The 17,098-nt window shown below is 43.7% G+C and overlaps 1 protein-coding gene across 2 annotated transcripts; it reads left to right on the forward strand.

The window, feature by feature from the left end:
• Positions 1–10,446: 10,446 nt before the first annotated feature.
• On the forward strand, positions 10,447–16,793 carry LOC116356262 (uncharacterized). 2 transcript variants are annotated; one of them, XM_031801005.1, is made up of 3 exons: positions 10,447–12,237; positions 12,936–14,076; positions 14,694–16,793. In XM_031801005.1, the coding sequence occupies exons 2-3, from the start codon at positions 12,967–12,969 to the stop codon at positions 14,799–14,801; spliced, it is 1,218 nt and encodes a 405-aa protein (XP_031656865.1). In that variant the 5' UTR covers positions 10,447–12,237; positions 12,936–12,966; the 3' UTR covers positions 14,802–16,793. The 2 variants fall into 2 exon arrangements, with proteins under 2 accessions (XP_031656865.1, XP_031656868.1); XM_031801008.1 differs by having other exon boundaries at positions 12,940–14,076.
• The last annotated feature ends 305 nt before the right edge of the window (positions 16,794–17,098 follow it).

Here is a 17,098-nt window from a genome sequence, read left to right on the forward strand (position 1 = left end):
TTTAGTGGGGACTGAGTAGTGAAAAAGTGCACAGTTCAGGGATAACGGGTAAAGAATTTGTCTGGGATTCACTGACAAAAGCGACTAATAAATGTAGCATGTACTAAACAGCCTGGACTACTGTGTACCAATCTCTCAAATGTCAGGGTGTGACCGGTCATGCTATTCATCATCATCCTGGCCTGGGCCCCGCAGGCGGTGTCAACAGTTGATTTAATGGACTAGCACCACAGCTTCGCTCTGAACAAACATGTGATGTCGGAGAAGTATGATCCGGAACATTGTGGCTACCCATGTTTATTAGGCCCCCCCCCCCCACAAAAAAAAATCCCTGTATTATCTCAACACAAAAACATGTAATTTCTCAACATAAAGAAAACTCCCAGGACAAATCTGACTTTGTGTGTGTGTGTGTTGTTTATTTACATGTATTCAGAAAGAAGAGAAAAAACTATAACCATTCATTATAACTGAATAGTATAGGCAGTGGGTTGGTGATTTTATGTCTATAATTGGCTGTGTCTACAAACAAATTATGTTTAAAATAAATCACAGACCATTTGGGAGTGAGGGAAGAGGACGTGAAATATTCCAATGTCCCGCATGACTCTTCCAGTCAACACTAGTTAGAATGTGTTTTCCATCATTTTTGGGTAATTTAAAAACTGAAAGTGACTGTTGGATCACAAAGCTCTTCTATTTGAAATAGGATAGCTCAGAGACATACCGCTTTCAACGCCCACTTTCAACAGCCTGATATCCATTACTGATGAATAGGGTTGCCAAATTCAGCTAGCTTTCCCGAAATTCCCCGGTCTTCCAGGAATCCTGGTTGGAAGATGTCTGGAATTACAAGGACATAAGCAGGAAATCTGGGAATCCTCCAATTGAGATTTCTGGAAAACCACAGAATTTGTGAAAAGTAACTGGAATTTTTCCTGTATGTTTTTGCTGTAACATTTAGTGGACTATACTGCTGTAGACTGCTACAGACTGCTACAGACTGCTACAGACTGCTGTAGACTGCTACAGACTGCTGTAGACTGCTGTAGACTGCTGTAGACTGCTGTAGACTGCTACAGACAGCTGTAGACTGCTGTAGACTGCTGTAGACTGTTACAGACTGCTGTAGACCGCTGTAGACTGCTGTAGACTGCTATAGACTGCTGTAGACTGATGTAGACTGCTGTAGACTGCTGTAGACTGCTCTAGACTGCTCTAGACTGCTGTAGACTGCTGTATACTGCTGTAGACTGCTGTAGACTGCTCTAGACTGCTGTATACTGCTGTAGACTGCTGTAGACTGCTCTAGACTGCTGTAGACTGCTCTAGACTGCTGTATACTGCTGTAGACTGCTCTAGACTGCTACAGACTGCTACAGACTGCTACAGACTGCTGTAGACTGCTGTATACTGCTCTAGACTGCTGTATACTGCTACAGACTGCTCTAGACTGCTGTAGACTGCTGTAGACTGCTGTAGAATGCTGTAGACTGCTACAGACTGCTGTAGACTGCTGTAGACTGCTACAGACTGCTACAGACTGCTGTAGACTGCTGTAGACTGCTGTAGACTGCTACAGACTGCTGTAGACTGCTGTAGACTGCTACAGACTGCTACAGACTGCTGTAGACTGCTGTAGACTGCTGTAGACTGCTACAGACTGCTGTAGACTGCTGTAGACTGCTACAGACTGCTACAGACTGCTGTAGACTGCTGTAGACTGCTACAGACTGCTGTAGACTGCTACAGACTGCTGTAGACTGCTGTAGACTGCTGTAGACTGCTGTAGACTGCTACAGTCTGCTACAGACTGCTGTAGACTGCTGTAGACTGCTACAGACTGCTGTAGACTGCTGTAGACTGCTGTAGACTGCTACAGACTGCTACAGACTGCTGTAGACTGCTACAGACTGCTACAGACTGCTACAGACTGCTACAGACTGCTGTAGACTGCTGTAGACTGCTGTAGACTGCTACAGACTGCTGTAGACTGCTGTAGACTGCTGTAGACCGCTACAGACTGCTACAGACTGCTACAGACTGCTACAGACTGCTGTAGACTGCTGTAGACTGCTACAGACTGCTACAGACTGCTGTAGACTGCTGTAGACTGCTGTAGACTGCTACAGACTGCTGTAGACTGCTGCAGACTGCTGTAGACTGCTGTAGACTGCTGTAGACTGCTGTAGACTGCGACAGACTGCTGTAGACTGCTGTAGACTGCTACAGACTGCTACAGACTGCTGTAGACTGCTGTAGACTGCTGTAGACCGCTACAGACTGCTACAGACTGCTACAGACTGCTACAGACTGCTACAGACTGCTGTAGACTGCTCTAGACTGCTGTAGACTGCTACAGACTGCTCTAGACTGCTGTAGACTGCTACAGACTGCTGTAGACTGCTACAGACTGCTCTAGACTGCTCTAGACTGCTGTAGACTGCTGTAGACTGCTCTAGACTGCTGTAGACTGCTGTAGACTGTTACCTTTCAGGTGTTCAGATCGTATGTCTAGAGTCTTACTGAGTATCATCAACATCTACCATCTATTTTTTTGTCAGTAAAGAGTTCAGGCCTCAAGCTGGCATCATTATTACCTCAATTACTATTACCTCAATTACCTCGACATCGGCACATTGACTCTGTACCGGTAACCCCTGTATATAGCCCCGCTATTGTTATTTACTGCTGCTCTTAATTATTTGTTATTCTTATCTCTTACTTTTAATTTATTTATATATTTTTAGGTATTTTCTTAAAACTGCATTGTTGGATAAGGGCTTCTAAGTAAGCATTTCACTGTAAGGTCTACACCTTGTAACATCTGCTTCCAGCTTACACTCTCAAAGACATAGATTCCCTGAATGCAGCTCATTCTCCAGATCCCAATCACCTGATCACCTATTCACACACCTGTATGTCATTTACACACACTATTTAGTTCAGTTCTTTGCACCCTGTCATTGTTAGGTATTGTTAGGTATTAGTCCTCCTCTGTATCATAGTTTTGGCCCACCTCACTAATGACACCTTTTTGCCTATTCCCTGCCTATCGGATTTCCTGTCTCCCGGACTATGTTACTAGCCTTTTCCCTGCCTGTACTGTTGCCTTTTTGGACCCCCTGTGTATGACCTTCTGCCAGCCCCTGGACCCAGCTACCTGCCTCCTCCTGTGGACCTCTACAATAAACACCTGATGCGCTTGAAACCAGCTCTCTGTCTCCCATCGTGTTCATTACACACCTGTTGTATTTGGCACATCTGACAAATAAAATTTGATTTGATTAAAGGGAAATTCCACCCAAACACTATATTTGATGCAAAAACACACACATATAATGCAAAACGCAGCATCATTATGCAAAATGCATCATACTGATGTTTTCTGTATTTTGAAAGTTACATAGCTTGAAAACTTGATTGCTAACAAGCAAAACATTTTTGGCATTATGTCAACAATGGACTAATGAAATAAATACCAAAAGATTGTTTTTGGGTGGAGACTAAGTTGTAGTCTAGCAATAGAGTTCAAGACTGTAGGCTGATGCAAGAACCAGCCTACAGAAAAATACAAAAAATACAAATACATTACATTGCTATTCCATTAACTTTTTCCCTCCGCTCGGGGCAGTTAAAAAACTTGCCTTCCCAAATAAACACTCCACTTCCTCAAGAATCATCAAAAGGTTACTAGGATACTTCCAGAGCAGATAATAGTCACTCAAATGGATACAAGCTTTGTTGCTTATTTCTTTTGTAATGAATGACAGATCAGGGAGAGAGAAAGTTCGCTGAAGTTCTGCTTTGATTGAAATGTGTAAATTGTGACGTGAGTAAAACATGGGCTACATTTGATATCTGCAGTAGTTGTTGGGCCTACAGAGGTTGTGTCTATACACACACACACACACACACACACACACACACACACAAACAGCTTCCAATATAATAGTTTTCTAAAGACGTAAATTGACAACCCAGTTCTACACTCTCGCCTCATGTCCATATTGTCTCGTTTCAAGCATCGTATTTCAGTTCTCTATTACCTAGATGTATTGGACTGTAGCATCGTATTATAGTTCTCTATTACCTAAATGTATTGGACTGTAGCATTGTATTATAGTTCTCTATTACCTACATGTATTGGACTGTAGCATCGTGCTCTCATCTTATCTACCAACATAGACAGGGCTCTAACTCCTCTAGCTCCACAATAAAATAGGGTGCAGGCCAGGCAGCAGGCTGTTAGCCAGCCTGCCAGCATAGCGGAGTCTGCCACTAGCATAGTCAGTGTAGTCAGCTCAGCTATCACCATTGAGACCGTGTCTGTGCCTCGACCTGGGTTGGGCAAAACTAAACATGGCGGTGTTCGCCTTAGCAATCTCACTAGGATAAAGACCACCTCCATTCCTGTCAGTATTGAAAGAGATCATGATACCTCACATCTCAAAATAGGGCTACTTAATGTTAGATCCCTTACTTCAAAGGCAATTATAGTCAATGAACTAATCACTGATCATAATCTTGATGTGATTGGCCTGACTGAAACATGGCTTAAGCCTGATTAATTTACTGTGTTAAATGAGGCCTCGCCTCCTGGCTACACTAGTGACCATATCCCCTGTGCATCCCGCAAAGGCGGAGGTGTTGCTAACATTTACGATAGCAAATTTCAATTTACAAAAAAAAAAGACGTTTTCGTCTTTTGAGCTTCTAGTCATGAAATCTATGCAGCCTACTCAATCACTTTTTATAGCTACTGTTTACAGGCCTCCTGGGCCATATACAGCGTTCCTCACTGAGTTCCCTGAATTCCTATCGGACCTTGTAGTCATAGCAGATAATATTCTAATCTTTGGTGACTTTAATATTCACATGGAAAAGTCCACAGACCCACTCCAAAAGGCTTTCGGAGCCATCATCGACTCAGTGGGTTTTGTCCAACATGTCTCTGGACCCACTCACTGTCACAGTCATACACTGGACCTAGTTTTGTCCCATGGAATAAATGTTGTGGATCTTAATGTTTTTCCTCATAATACTGGATTATCGGACCACCATTTTATTACGTTTGCAATTGCAACAAATAATCTACTCAGACCCCAACCAAGGAACATCAAAAGTCGTGCTATAAATTCACAGACTACACAAAGATTCTTTGATGTCCTTCCAGATTCCCTCTGTCTACCCAAGGACGCCAGAGGACAAAAATCAGTTAACCACCTAACTGAGGAACTCAATTTAACCTTGCGCAATACCCTAGATGCAGTTGCACCCCTAAAAACTAAAAACATTTCTCATAAGAAACTAGCTCCCTGGTACACAGAAAATACCCGAGCTCTGAAGCAAGCTTCCAGAAAATTGGAACGGAAATGGCGCCACACCAAACTGGAAGTCTTCCGACTAGCTTGGAAAGACAGTACCGTGCAGTACCGAAGAGCCCTTACTGCTGCTCAATCATCCTGTTTTTCAAACTTAATTGAGGAAAATAAGAACAATCCGAAATTCCTTTTTGATACTGTCGCAAAGCTAACTAAAAAGCAGCATTCCCCAAGAGAGGATGACTTTCACTTTAGCAGTGATAAATTCATGAACTTCTTTGAGGAAAAGATTATGATTATTAGAAAGCAAATTACGGACTCCTCTTTAAATCTGCGTATTCCTTCAAAGCTCAGTTGTCCTGAGTCTGCACAACTCTCCCAGGACCTAGGATCAATATATATCTCTTGACACAATGATGAAAATAATCATGGCCTCTAAACCTTCAAGCTGCATACTGGACCCTATTCCAACTAAACTACTGAAAGAGCTGCTTCCTGTGCTTGGCCCTCCTATGTTGAACATAATAAACGGCTCTCTATCCACCGGATGTGTACCAAACACACTAAAAGTGGCAGTAATAAAGCCTCTCTTGAAAAAGCCAAACCTTGATCCAGAAAATATAAAATCGGCCTAATATAAATCGGCCTATATCGAATCTTCCATTCCTCTCAAAAATTTTAGAAAAGGCTGTTGCGCAGCAACTTACTGCCTTCCTGAAGACAAACAATGTATACGAAATGCTTCAGTCTGGTTTTAGACCCCATCAAAGCACTGAGACGGCACTTGTGAAGGTGGTAAATTACATTTTAATGGCATCGGACCGAGGCTCTGCATCTGTCCTCGTGCTCCTAGACCTTAGTGCTGCTTTTGATACCATCGATCACCACATTCTTTTGGAGAGATTGGAAACCCAAATTGGTCTACACGGACAAGTTCTGGCCTGGTTTAGATCTTATCTGTCGGAAAGATATCAGTTTGTCTCTGTGAATGGTTTGTCCTCTGACAAATCAACTGTAAATTTCGGTGTTCCTCAAGGTTCCGCTTTAGGACCACTATTGTTTTCACTATATATTTTACCTCTTGGGGATGTTATTCGAAAACATAATGTTAACTTTCACTGCTATGCGGATGACACACAGCTGTACATTTCAATGAAACATGGTGAAGCCCCAAAATTGCCCTTGCTAGAAGCATGTGTTTCAGACATAAGGAAGTGGATGGCTGCAAACTTTCTACTTTTAAACTCGGACAAAACAGAGATGCTTGTTCTAGGTCCCAAGAAACAAAGAGATCTTCTGTTGAATCTGACAATTAATCTTAATGGTTGTACAGTCGTCTCAAATAAAACTGTGAAGGACCTCGGCATTACTCTGGACCCTGATCTCTCTTTTGAAGAGAGATCAAGACCATTTCAAGGACAGCTTTTTTCCATCTACGTAACATTGCAAAAATCAGAAACTTTCTGTCCAAAAATGATGCAGAAAAATGTATCCATGCTTTTGTCACTTCTAGGTTAGACTACTGCAATGCTCTAGTTTCCGGCTACCCGGCTAGAGCACTAAATAAACTTCAGTTGGTGCTAAATACGGCTGCTAGAATCCTGACTAGAACCAAAAAAAAATCTCATATTACTCCAGTGCTAGCCTCTCTACACTGGCTTCCTGTCAAAGCAAGGGCTGATTTCAAGGTTTTACTGTTAACCTACAAAGCATTACATGGGCTTGCTCCTACCTATCTCTCTGATTTGGTCCTGCCGTACATACCTACACATACGCTACAGTCACAAGATGCAGGCCTCCTAATTGTCCCTAGAATTTATAAGCAAACAGCTGGAGGCAGGGCTTTCTCCTATAGAGCTCCATTTTTATGGAACGGTCTGCCTACCCATGTCAGAGACGCAAACTCGGTCTCAACCTTTAAGTCTTTACTGAAGACTCATCTCTTCAGTGGGTCATATGATTGAGTGTAGTCTGGCCCAGGAGTGGGAAGGTGAACGAAAGGCTCTGGAGAAACGAACCGCCCTTGCTGTCTCTGCCTGGCCGGTTCCCCTCTTTCCACTGGGATTCTCTGCCTCTAACCCTATTACAGGGGCTGAGTCACTGGCTTACTGGGGCTCTCTCATGCCATCCCTGGAAGGGGTGCGTCACCTGAGTGGGTTGATTCACTGATGTGGTCATCCTGTCTGGGTTGGCGCCCCCCCTTGGGTTGTGCCATGGCGGAGATCTTTGTGGGCTATACTCGGCCCTGTCTCAGGATGGTAAGTTGGTGGTTGAAGATATCCCTCTAGTGGTGTGGGGGCTGTGCTTTGGCAAAGTGGTTGGGGTTATATCCTTCCTGTTTGGCCCTGTCCGGGGGTGTCCTCGGATGGGTCCACAGTGTTTCCTGACCCCTCCTGTCTCAGCCTCCAGTATTTATGCTGCAGTAGTTTATGTGTCGGGGGGCTAGGGTCAGTTTGTTATATCTGGAGTACTTCTCCTGTCCTATTCGGTGTCCTGTGTGAATCTAAGTGTGCGTTCCCTAATTCTCTCTTTCTCTCTCTCGGAGGACCTGAGCCCTAGGACCATGCCCCAGGATTACCTGACATGATGACTCCTTGCTGTCCCCAGTCCACCTGGCCGTGCTGCTGCTCCAGTTTCAACTGTTCTGCCTTCTTATTATTCGAACATGCTGATCATTTATGAACATTTGAACATCTTGGCCATGTTCTGTTATAATCTCCACCCGGCACAGCCAGAAGAGGACTGGCCACCCCACATATGCTCTCTCTAATTCTCTCTTTTTTTTCTCTCTCGGAGGACCTGAGCCCTAGGACCATGCCCCAGGACTACCTGACATGATGACTCCTTGCTGTCCCCAGTCCATCTGACCGTGCTGCTGCTCCAGTTTCAACTGTTCTGCCTTATTATTATACAACCATGCTGGTCATTTATGAACATTTGAACATCTTGGCCATGTTCTGTTATAATCTCCACCCGGCACAGCCAGAAGAGGACTGGCCACCCCACATAGCCTGGTTCCTCTCTAGGTTTCTTCCTAGGTTTTGGCCTTTCTAGGGAGTTTTTCCTAGCCACCGTGCTTCTACACCTGCATTGCTTTCTGTTTGGGGTTTTAGGCTGGGTTTCTGTACAGCACTTTGAGATATCAGCTGATGTACGAAGGGCTATATAAATACATTTGATTTGATTTGATATTATAGTTCTCTATTACCTAAATGTATTGGACTGTAGCATTGTATTATAGTTCTCTATTACCTAAATGTATTGGACTGTAGCATCGTATTATAGTTCTCTATTACCTAAATATATTGGACTGTAGCATCGTATTATAGTTTTCTATTACCTAAATGTATTGGACTGTAGGGAGAGGCAATAGATTTATCTGAGAGTAGCTCTCTCTCTGAGGGGCTGTGTTTTCTCCCCCCTACTGCTATCTCCTGAGTAAATGTATGCCGTAAATCTGCTCTTAGTCCTGCTCTTGAACCCTCTGGGTCTTCAGAAGCTTAGCAAGCCAGAAGGCAATGGGGAGTATGGTGTGCTGTTCTGTTTCATGAGTAAAACTGTGTGAATTGTGACGTGAGTGAAACTGTGTGAATTGTGAGTAAAACTTGGGCTACATTTGATTTGACCTAAATAGGCCCAACAAATATCTGCAGTAGTTGTTGGGCCTACAGATGTTGTCTACAGTTTGATTCAGTTTAACACTATGACTGACAGTATCATTGCATTACAAATCTATTACTGAACGTTAATAACTCCACCTACATGTACATAGTACCTCAATTACCTTGACACTGGTGCCCTCGCACATTGACTCTGTACCGATACCCCCTGTATATTGCCCCGGCATTGTCTTTTACTGCTGCTCTTGAATTATTTCTTTTTCTTATCTTTTTTTTTTTTTTGTATTTTCTTTAAACTGCTTTGTTGGTTAAGGGCCTGTAAGTAAAGCATTTCACTGTAAGGTCTACTACACCTGTTGTATTCAGCATTTCACTGTAAGGTCTACTACACCTGTTGTATTCAGCATTCCACTGTAAGGTCTACTACACCTGTTGTATTCAGCATTTCACTGTAAGGTCTACTACACCTGTTGTATTCAGCATTTCACTGTAAGGTCTACTACACCTGTTGTATTCAGCATTTCACTGTGAGGTCTACTACACCTGTTGTATTCAGCATTTCACTGTAAGGTCTACTACACCTGTTGTATTCAGCATTTCACTGTAAGGTCTACTACACCTGTTGTATTCAGCATTTCACTGTAAGGTCTACTACACCTGTTGTATTCAGCATTTCACTGTAAGGTCTACTACACCTGTTGTATTCAGCATTTCACTGTAAGGTCTACTACACCTGTTGTATTCAGCATTTCACTGTAAGGTCTACTACACCTGTTGTATTCAGCATTTCACTGTAAGGTCTACTACACCTGTTGTATTCAGCATTTCACTGTAAGGTCTACTACACCTGTTGTATTCAGCATTTCACTGTAAGGTCTACTACACCTGTTGTATTCAGCATTTCACTGTAAGGTCTACTACACCTGTTGTATTCAGCATTTCACTGTAAGGTCTACTACACCTGTTGTATTCAGCATTCCACTGTAAGGTCTACTACACCTGTTGTATTCAGCATTTCACTGTAAGGTCTACTACACCTGTTGTATTCAGCATTTCACTGTAAGGTCTACTACACATGTTGTATTCAGCATTTCACTGTAAGGTCTACTACACCTGTTGTATTCAGCATTTCACTGTAAGGTCTACTACACCTGTTGTATTCAGCATTTCACTGTAAGGTCTACTACACCTGTTGTATTCAGCATTTCACTGTAAGGTCTACTACACCTGTTGTATTCAGCATTTCACTGTAAGGTCTACTACACCTGTTGTATTCAGCATTTCACTGTGAGGTCTACTACACCTGTTGTATTCAGCATTTCACTGTAAGGTCTACTACACCTGTTGTATTCAGCATTTCACTGTAAGGTCTACTACACCTGTTGTATTCAGCATTTCACTGTAAGGTCTACTACACCTGTTGTATTCAGCATTTCACTGTAAGGTCTACTACACCTGTTGTATTCAGCATTTCACTGTAAGGTCTACTACACCTGTTGTATTCAGCATTTCACTGTAAGGTCTACTACACCTGTTGTATTCAGCATTCCACTGTAAGGTCTACTACACCTGTAGTATTCGGAACATTTGATTTCATTTCATTTACTGGACTTTATAAGCTGGGTGGTTCGAACCCTGAATGCTGATTGGCTGAAAGCCATGGTATATCAGACCGTATATCAAGGGTATGACATAACATGTCTTTTTACTGCTCTAATTACGTTGGTAACCAGTTTATAACAGCAATAAGGCACCTCGGGGGTTTGTGGTATATGACCAATATACCACAGCTTAACGCTGTATCCAGGCACATAACAGCCCTTAGCCGTGTTATATTGGCCATATTCCACACCCCCTCGGGCCTTATTGCTTAAGTGTACTGTGAGAGATGTTTTTCATGCACGCACAGTATTAGGCAAGCTGTTTTTCAACACACATACCACACTGACTGAGATGGACAACTTCATATTACTCACCCAAAAGTTTCTCAATCCTAATGGTGGAAGGTAGGCAACCTAGCGGTTAAGAATGTTGAGCCAGTGACTGAAAGGTTGCTGGTTCAAATCCTGGGCCGAATAGGTGAATAATCTGCCAATGTGCTCTTGAGGCAAGGCACTTAGCCATATTTTCTCCTGTAAGTCGCTCTAGATAAGAGTATCTGTTAAGTCACGTAAATGTAAAATGTACCAAACACAACTCAATCACTGCCTAAACTGCTCAAGCAAAAGGTTTACTTGTATACTTTTGGTCATCTCTTTGTCAATATGCTCCACAGAATTCTTTAAAAAAAAAACTTTAATCACTTAACCGTTTCACTTATTTTGAAAGTGTCTGAATTATTCATAATTGTTTTTCTCATTCTGCTCCTTTTTATGTAATAGTAAAAAAGGAGCATGCCCTAAATGCTTGAAGACATCGACTACTACACTGTACTATACTATATTATATTGTACTATGCTATACTATGTTATACAGTACTATGCAATACAATACTGTACTATATTATACTGCTATACCATATTATACAATACTATGGTATTCTATATTATACTGTGCTATGAAATACAATACTGTATTATATTATACTATATTATACCGTACTATGCAATGCAATACTGTGTTATATTATACTATACTAAACCCAAAGGAGCAGTAGGCTACTGCAATGTCTGAATAAGCCTCATTCACTCATAAGCCCATGGTTAAGTCCATGCCTGTCTGCCTCTTTCTTTACTATCTAAAACACAGCTAACCGACATAGAGCTGTGTAAACAGAAAAGCTTTTAGAAGTCCTGCAGACTGTGACACTCACCTCTCAACACATTGACAGGGCCCAGACAGCCAGTGCAACAGAAGTGATATCACACTCCTGTCATTGCTTAGAGACCGCATGTTTGAGCCTATGGTTGCCACTGTGAGGGAGACATGTTTATTACCTTGGCAACAACTTGTACAACAATACAGTCCCATCCCCTCTGTATACCTGACAATGTTATTGTTGAATCCCAAAAGCTAATGCAATCTGTTCTCTAAACTATGAAGAATATTAATTAAATTTGAAAACAATTTGAAGTGTCTGTTTAGGGTTGTGTGGCTATAGAAGTTTCCTAGGAGAGAATGGTTAAACTTTTCAAGAAGTCTGTCTTTTTCTAGTGACATCTCGGATCTCAGGACAATTCTTCTGGAATGCAGCACTCTGGGAATGTTCCCGAGATGGATTGAAGAATGACAAGAGGCCTGGATTGCACATCACAAGTGTCAGAAGGATCTGACCAGCATCCAGCCCTACCACGGTAAGTCATGGACACACATATGCACACACGCATTCTTACTTATACTGTGCTGCCTGTCTAATTATTTTTAAGTCTCATGGCCAGTGTTCTACTTAAAGCCTTCAGACTTGAAGGTCCCCACTGTTTCTTTACAATTCAACAAGAATTTACAGCAAAGCTGGAACATTTCACCCTCAAACCTTTCATCTCGTCAGTCTAATGTTCTGTCTTAGGTGTTAGCTTTGGTCCAAACAGCACCCGTCCATTCACTCTGCTCCTTTCAATTAAACTCAAGAATGAGCAATGGAAAATTTGAACACCATTGTGTAGTGTTTCATTTGCCTCGACTACACGACCACTTAAAAGATGGACCTTTCAGGAGTCCTGTGAAAACACTTTTCATCACCCCTGTCAGTTGTTTTTTTTCCCCTAAGTGCAAAATTGAATGATTTGACGATTTCACTAATGCATCTTGAGTTGCTAGGCAACATACACATGATATAATAACAACGCATTTGCAACTGGAGAAATGTGCAGGAGGGGTCATAAGAAAATGTTTCCATTTCACTTAGTTGTCAGCATAATACCATTTAGTGTCAGAGCAAACATACAGTATAGACAGGACAGGGTCCGAACTAAAAACGCTTTTTGTGCGAAAGTGAATTAATGTGTTGTTTGGACAGTGTGTCTCATTGGTGTAATGGAAAATATTGTCTCAGATAGGTGCTGCTCGGTGGAAAAGCACGAGCCATGGATAACCTGTACACGTGCCTCAAGAGAGAGATAGCCTCCTTCCAGGACCATGTCCAGCAATGCAAACACTCCTTCAACATGGACGCTCTTCACCCAGTCTTGAGTGCCCTAACCACAAAAGAGCAGGATGAAATCCACACCTTGGAGCAGCTGCGGGATCTCCTCTCCAAGGTTCAAGAGGAGCCTGCGGTGGAGGTCAGTGGCTACGGCGACTCGGAAATAAAGCGTTGCATCACCTGGCTTCTCTCTTTCGTGGAATATCTCAGCGCCATGAAAGAGACCTTTGACGAGAAAGTGGTAGTCCCTCTCTGCGAGAACCTGTACGTAACTGAGGAAGACGAGAGCACAGTCGCTTCTTCTGATCAGACTGTCCCTTTCACCTCTGACCCTCAAAGCCCGCCCCATACATCTGTGACTAAGGTGGCCAATGAGCTCCTTGTTCTCCGACGCAGATGGGCTTTGATGCTTGCCCCTGGTCCAATCAAGGCAGAGAACTTCAGTCTACTGACCAATACTGATGGGGCTGAGCGGTTCACTGAGCGGTTCGCCAAGATCCAATGGCTTGTACCAGATATCCTCTATAAGAGCTCTAGGGCTGCTCAACTTGCCTATCAGTGGGTGAACCTGCACCAGTGTGGGCACAGGGGTAGAAGAGTAGGGGCCAGTGTGTTGGAGGTTACCGAGACAGCCCCGATGAGGTCTACTGGCCGGGAAGCGAGTGATGAATATATCCTGGTTGAGGTAGAAAGGAGAAGGGAGGGAATGGCCGGACAGGCCCAAGCCAGACTGATGGAGTCTAGGATGGAGCTCATGGCTTTGGCCGGGAAAGAGCATAGGGTGCTATCTCTGGAGGTGAGGTTAGAGAAGGTCACCTACTGGATCCAGGACCTCCAGGCCAAACTCCGACAGGAGAGGTTGATGGTAGAAAGTGGGGCCCAGCAGGAGGCCAGCGATGTGGGGGAAAGGACGACAGAGGAGCTGGTCCTCAACCCAAGTCTAGAGCTGGAGAGGAGGCTGAGGATGGAAAGGTACCATCAAAAGATACTTCTGGGAGACCTGCTGATGCAGCTTAAGATTCGCCCAGTTCTCATACGCTACACTGATATGGTGAGTGGAGAAGTGCAAAAGAACATTCACATTTCATCTAGCTGGCATCGTATCCGTGTATGGATAGCATCAGAGTCATAAAGAGTTGGCCTCAGACTGTCCTAATATGGACGAGTTGGAGTCAGACTCAGGCTGTCCTAATATGGACGAGTTGGCGTCAGACTCAGGCTGTCCTAATATGGACGAGTTGGCGTCAGACTCAGGCTGTCCTAATATGGACGAGTTGGAGTCAGACTCAGGCTGTCCTAATATGGACGAGTTGGCGTCAGACTCAGGCTGTCCTAATATGGACGAGTTGGAGTCAGACTCAGGCTGTCCTAATATGGACGAGTTGGCGTCAGACTCAGGCTGTCCTAATATGGACGAGTTGGCGTCAGACTCAGGCTGTCCTAATATGGACGAGTTGGCGTCAGACTCAGGCTGTCCTAATATGGATACCGTACGTTTAAGCTTCTGACATAAATGCTTATACAAAATTCCCTATTGTGGTGTCCTATTTCCATCAGCCTGGTTTAATCTGGAATAATCTGAGCTGTAATCTAAACATGTGAAAACTGTAGCTTCAATCGAAAACACAGTTGTCAGTGTTCTAATCTACTGTGTTCCCTAATTTCTAGGTGAGGGATCGATGCAAACAGCAGGAGGAGACACTACGGGCCATGGAGGGCAGTATGGGTACCAGGTTCCCTTCAAAGCCTGAGAGCCTCAACCTCTCCAAACAGTGAATCCATCTTCTCTAGCCTGTTGTCCCTCACATAGACACCCCGCAAGAGACACTCATCCTGGGGTACAAGTCTAGGCTGCCTCCTGCTCATACTCCCAGGGTTGAGGGAGTCCTTCATCCCTAGGCCTGCAGATGGACATTCAACCCAACAAATGGATTGTTGCCTGGGGGATGCATACTAATGAATCCTGGACAATGCTCCAGCCTCACATTAGGCCCCTCAGAAGTGATACCACCCATATTTGATTTAGTTTAAGTCTTTCTTTTCATTCCACCTAATTTAGTCAACGATGAACACGCACGCAGGCACACACACACACACGCAAATTGTGTTTATTAGTGACTGTCCTTAATGTAACTACAGTAGTGACTGTCCTTAACCCAGTCTGTAACTACAGTGGTGACTGTCCTTAACCCAGTCTGTAACTACAGTCGTGACTGTCCTTAACCCAGTCTATAACTACAGTGGTGATTGTCCTTAACCCAGTCTGTAACTACAGAGGTGACTGTCCTAAACCCAGTCTGTAACTACAGTGGTGACTGTCCTTAACCCAGTCTGTAACTACAGAGGTGACTGTCCTAAACCCAGTCTGTAACTACAGTCGTGACTGTCCTTAACCCAGTCTATAACTACAGTGGTGACTGTCCTTAACACCGTCTGTAACTACAGTGGTGACTGTCCATAACCCAGTCTGTAACTACAGAGGTGACTGTCCTAAACGCAGTCTGTAACTACAGTAGTGAATGTGTTTAACCCAGTCTGTAACTGCAGTGGTGACTGTGTTTAACCAAGTCTGTAACTACAGATGTGACTGTCCTAAACCCAGTCTGTAACTACAGTCGTGACTGTCCTTAACCCAGTCTATAACTACAGTCCTTAACCCAGTCTGTAACTACAGAGGTGACTGTCCTAAACGCAGTCTGTAACTACAGTAGTGAATGTGTTTAACCCAGTCTGTAACTGCAGTGGTGACTGTGTTTAACCCAGTCTGTAACTGCAGTGGTGACTGTCCTTAACCCAGTCTGTAACTACAGTGGTGACTGTGTTTAACCCAGTCTGTAACAGCAGTGGTGACTGTGTTTAACCCAGTCTGTAACTACAGTGGTGACTGTGTTTAACCCAGTCTGTAACTGCAGTGGTGACTGTCCTAAACCCAGTCTGTAACTGCAGTGGTGACTGTGTTTAACCCAGTCTGTAACTACAGTGGTGACTGTGTTTAACCCAGTCTGTAACTGCAGTGGTGACTGTCCTAAACCCAGTCTGTAACTGCAGTGGTGACTGTGTTTAACCCAGTCTGTAACTGCAGTGGTGACTGTCCTTAACCCAGTCTGTAACTACAGTGGTGACTGTGTTTAACCCAGTCTGTAACTGCAGTGGTGACTGTGTTTAACCCAGTCTGTAACTGCAGTGGTGACTGTGTTTAACCCAGTCTGCAACTGCAGTGGTGACTGTGTTTGACCCAGTCTGTAACTGCAGTGGTGACTGTGTTTAACCCAGTCTGTAACTACAGTGGTGACTGTGTTTAACCCAGTCTGTAACTGCAGTGGTGACTGTCCTAAACCCAGTCTGTAACTGCAGTGGTGACTGTGTTTAACCCAGTCTGTAACTGCAGTGGTGACTGTCCTTAACCCAGTCTGTAACTACAGTGGTGACTGTGTTTAACCCAGTCTGTAACTGCAGTGGTGACTGTGTTTAACCCAGTCTGTAACTGCAGTGGTGACTGTGTTTAACCCAGTCTGCAACTGCAGTGGTGACTGTGTTTGACCCAGTCTGTAACTGCAGTGGTGACTGTGTTTGACCCAGTCTGTAACTGCAGTGGTGACTGTGTTTAACCCAGTCTGTAACTGCAGTGGTGACTGTCCTTAACCCAGTCTGTAACTACAGTGGTGACTGTCCTTAACCCAGTCTGTAACTGCAGTGGTGACTGTCCTTAACTCTCTGTACACAAGCCAATACAAGAAAACAATGAATGTCCGAAGAGAGCACAACCCACTTTTGTGTCCTCATCATTAAGAAAAAGAACAATATAATTCATCACCATGACACAGCTTGCTACGTGTTGCTTGATGACACATAGTACAGTACACTTTTACATAGCACTGATGATGATTCATCCACACAGATGGCATTTGGGTGACCAGAGAGACTGCTAGTTCCATTCTCCTTACTCAGCAACATTATTTATATCCCTGCACAATAAGCTGCCTGTGTATTTTGGCATCAGACGCAGGGTCGCCATGGGTCAGCTCGTAGTTCAAAGGCCTCGTAAAGGCCACATCAAGCAAATTGGCTGTGTT

Source organism: Oncorhynchus kisutch, linkage group LG2, assembly GCF_002021735.2.
Source record: "Oncorhynchus kisutch isolate 150728-3 linkage group LG2, Okis_V2, whole genome shotgun sequence".
Lineage (NCBI taxonomy): Eukaryota > Metazoa > Chordata > Actinopteri > Salmoniformes > Salmonidae > Oncorhynchus > Oncorhynchus kisutch.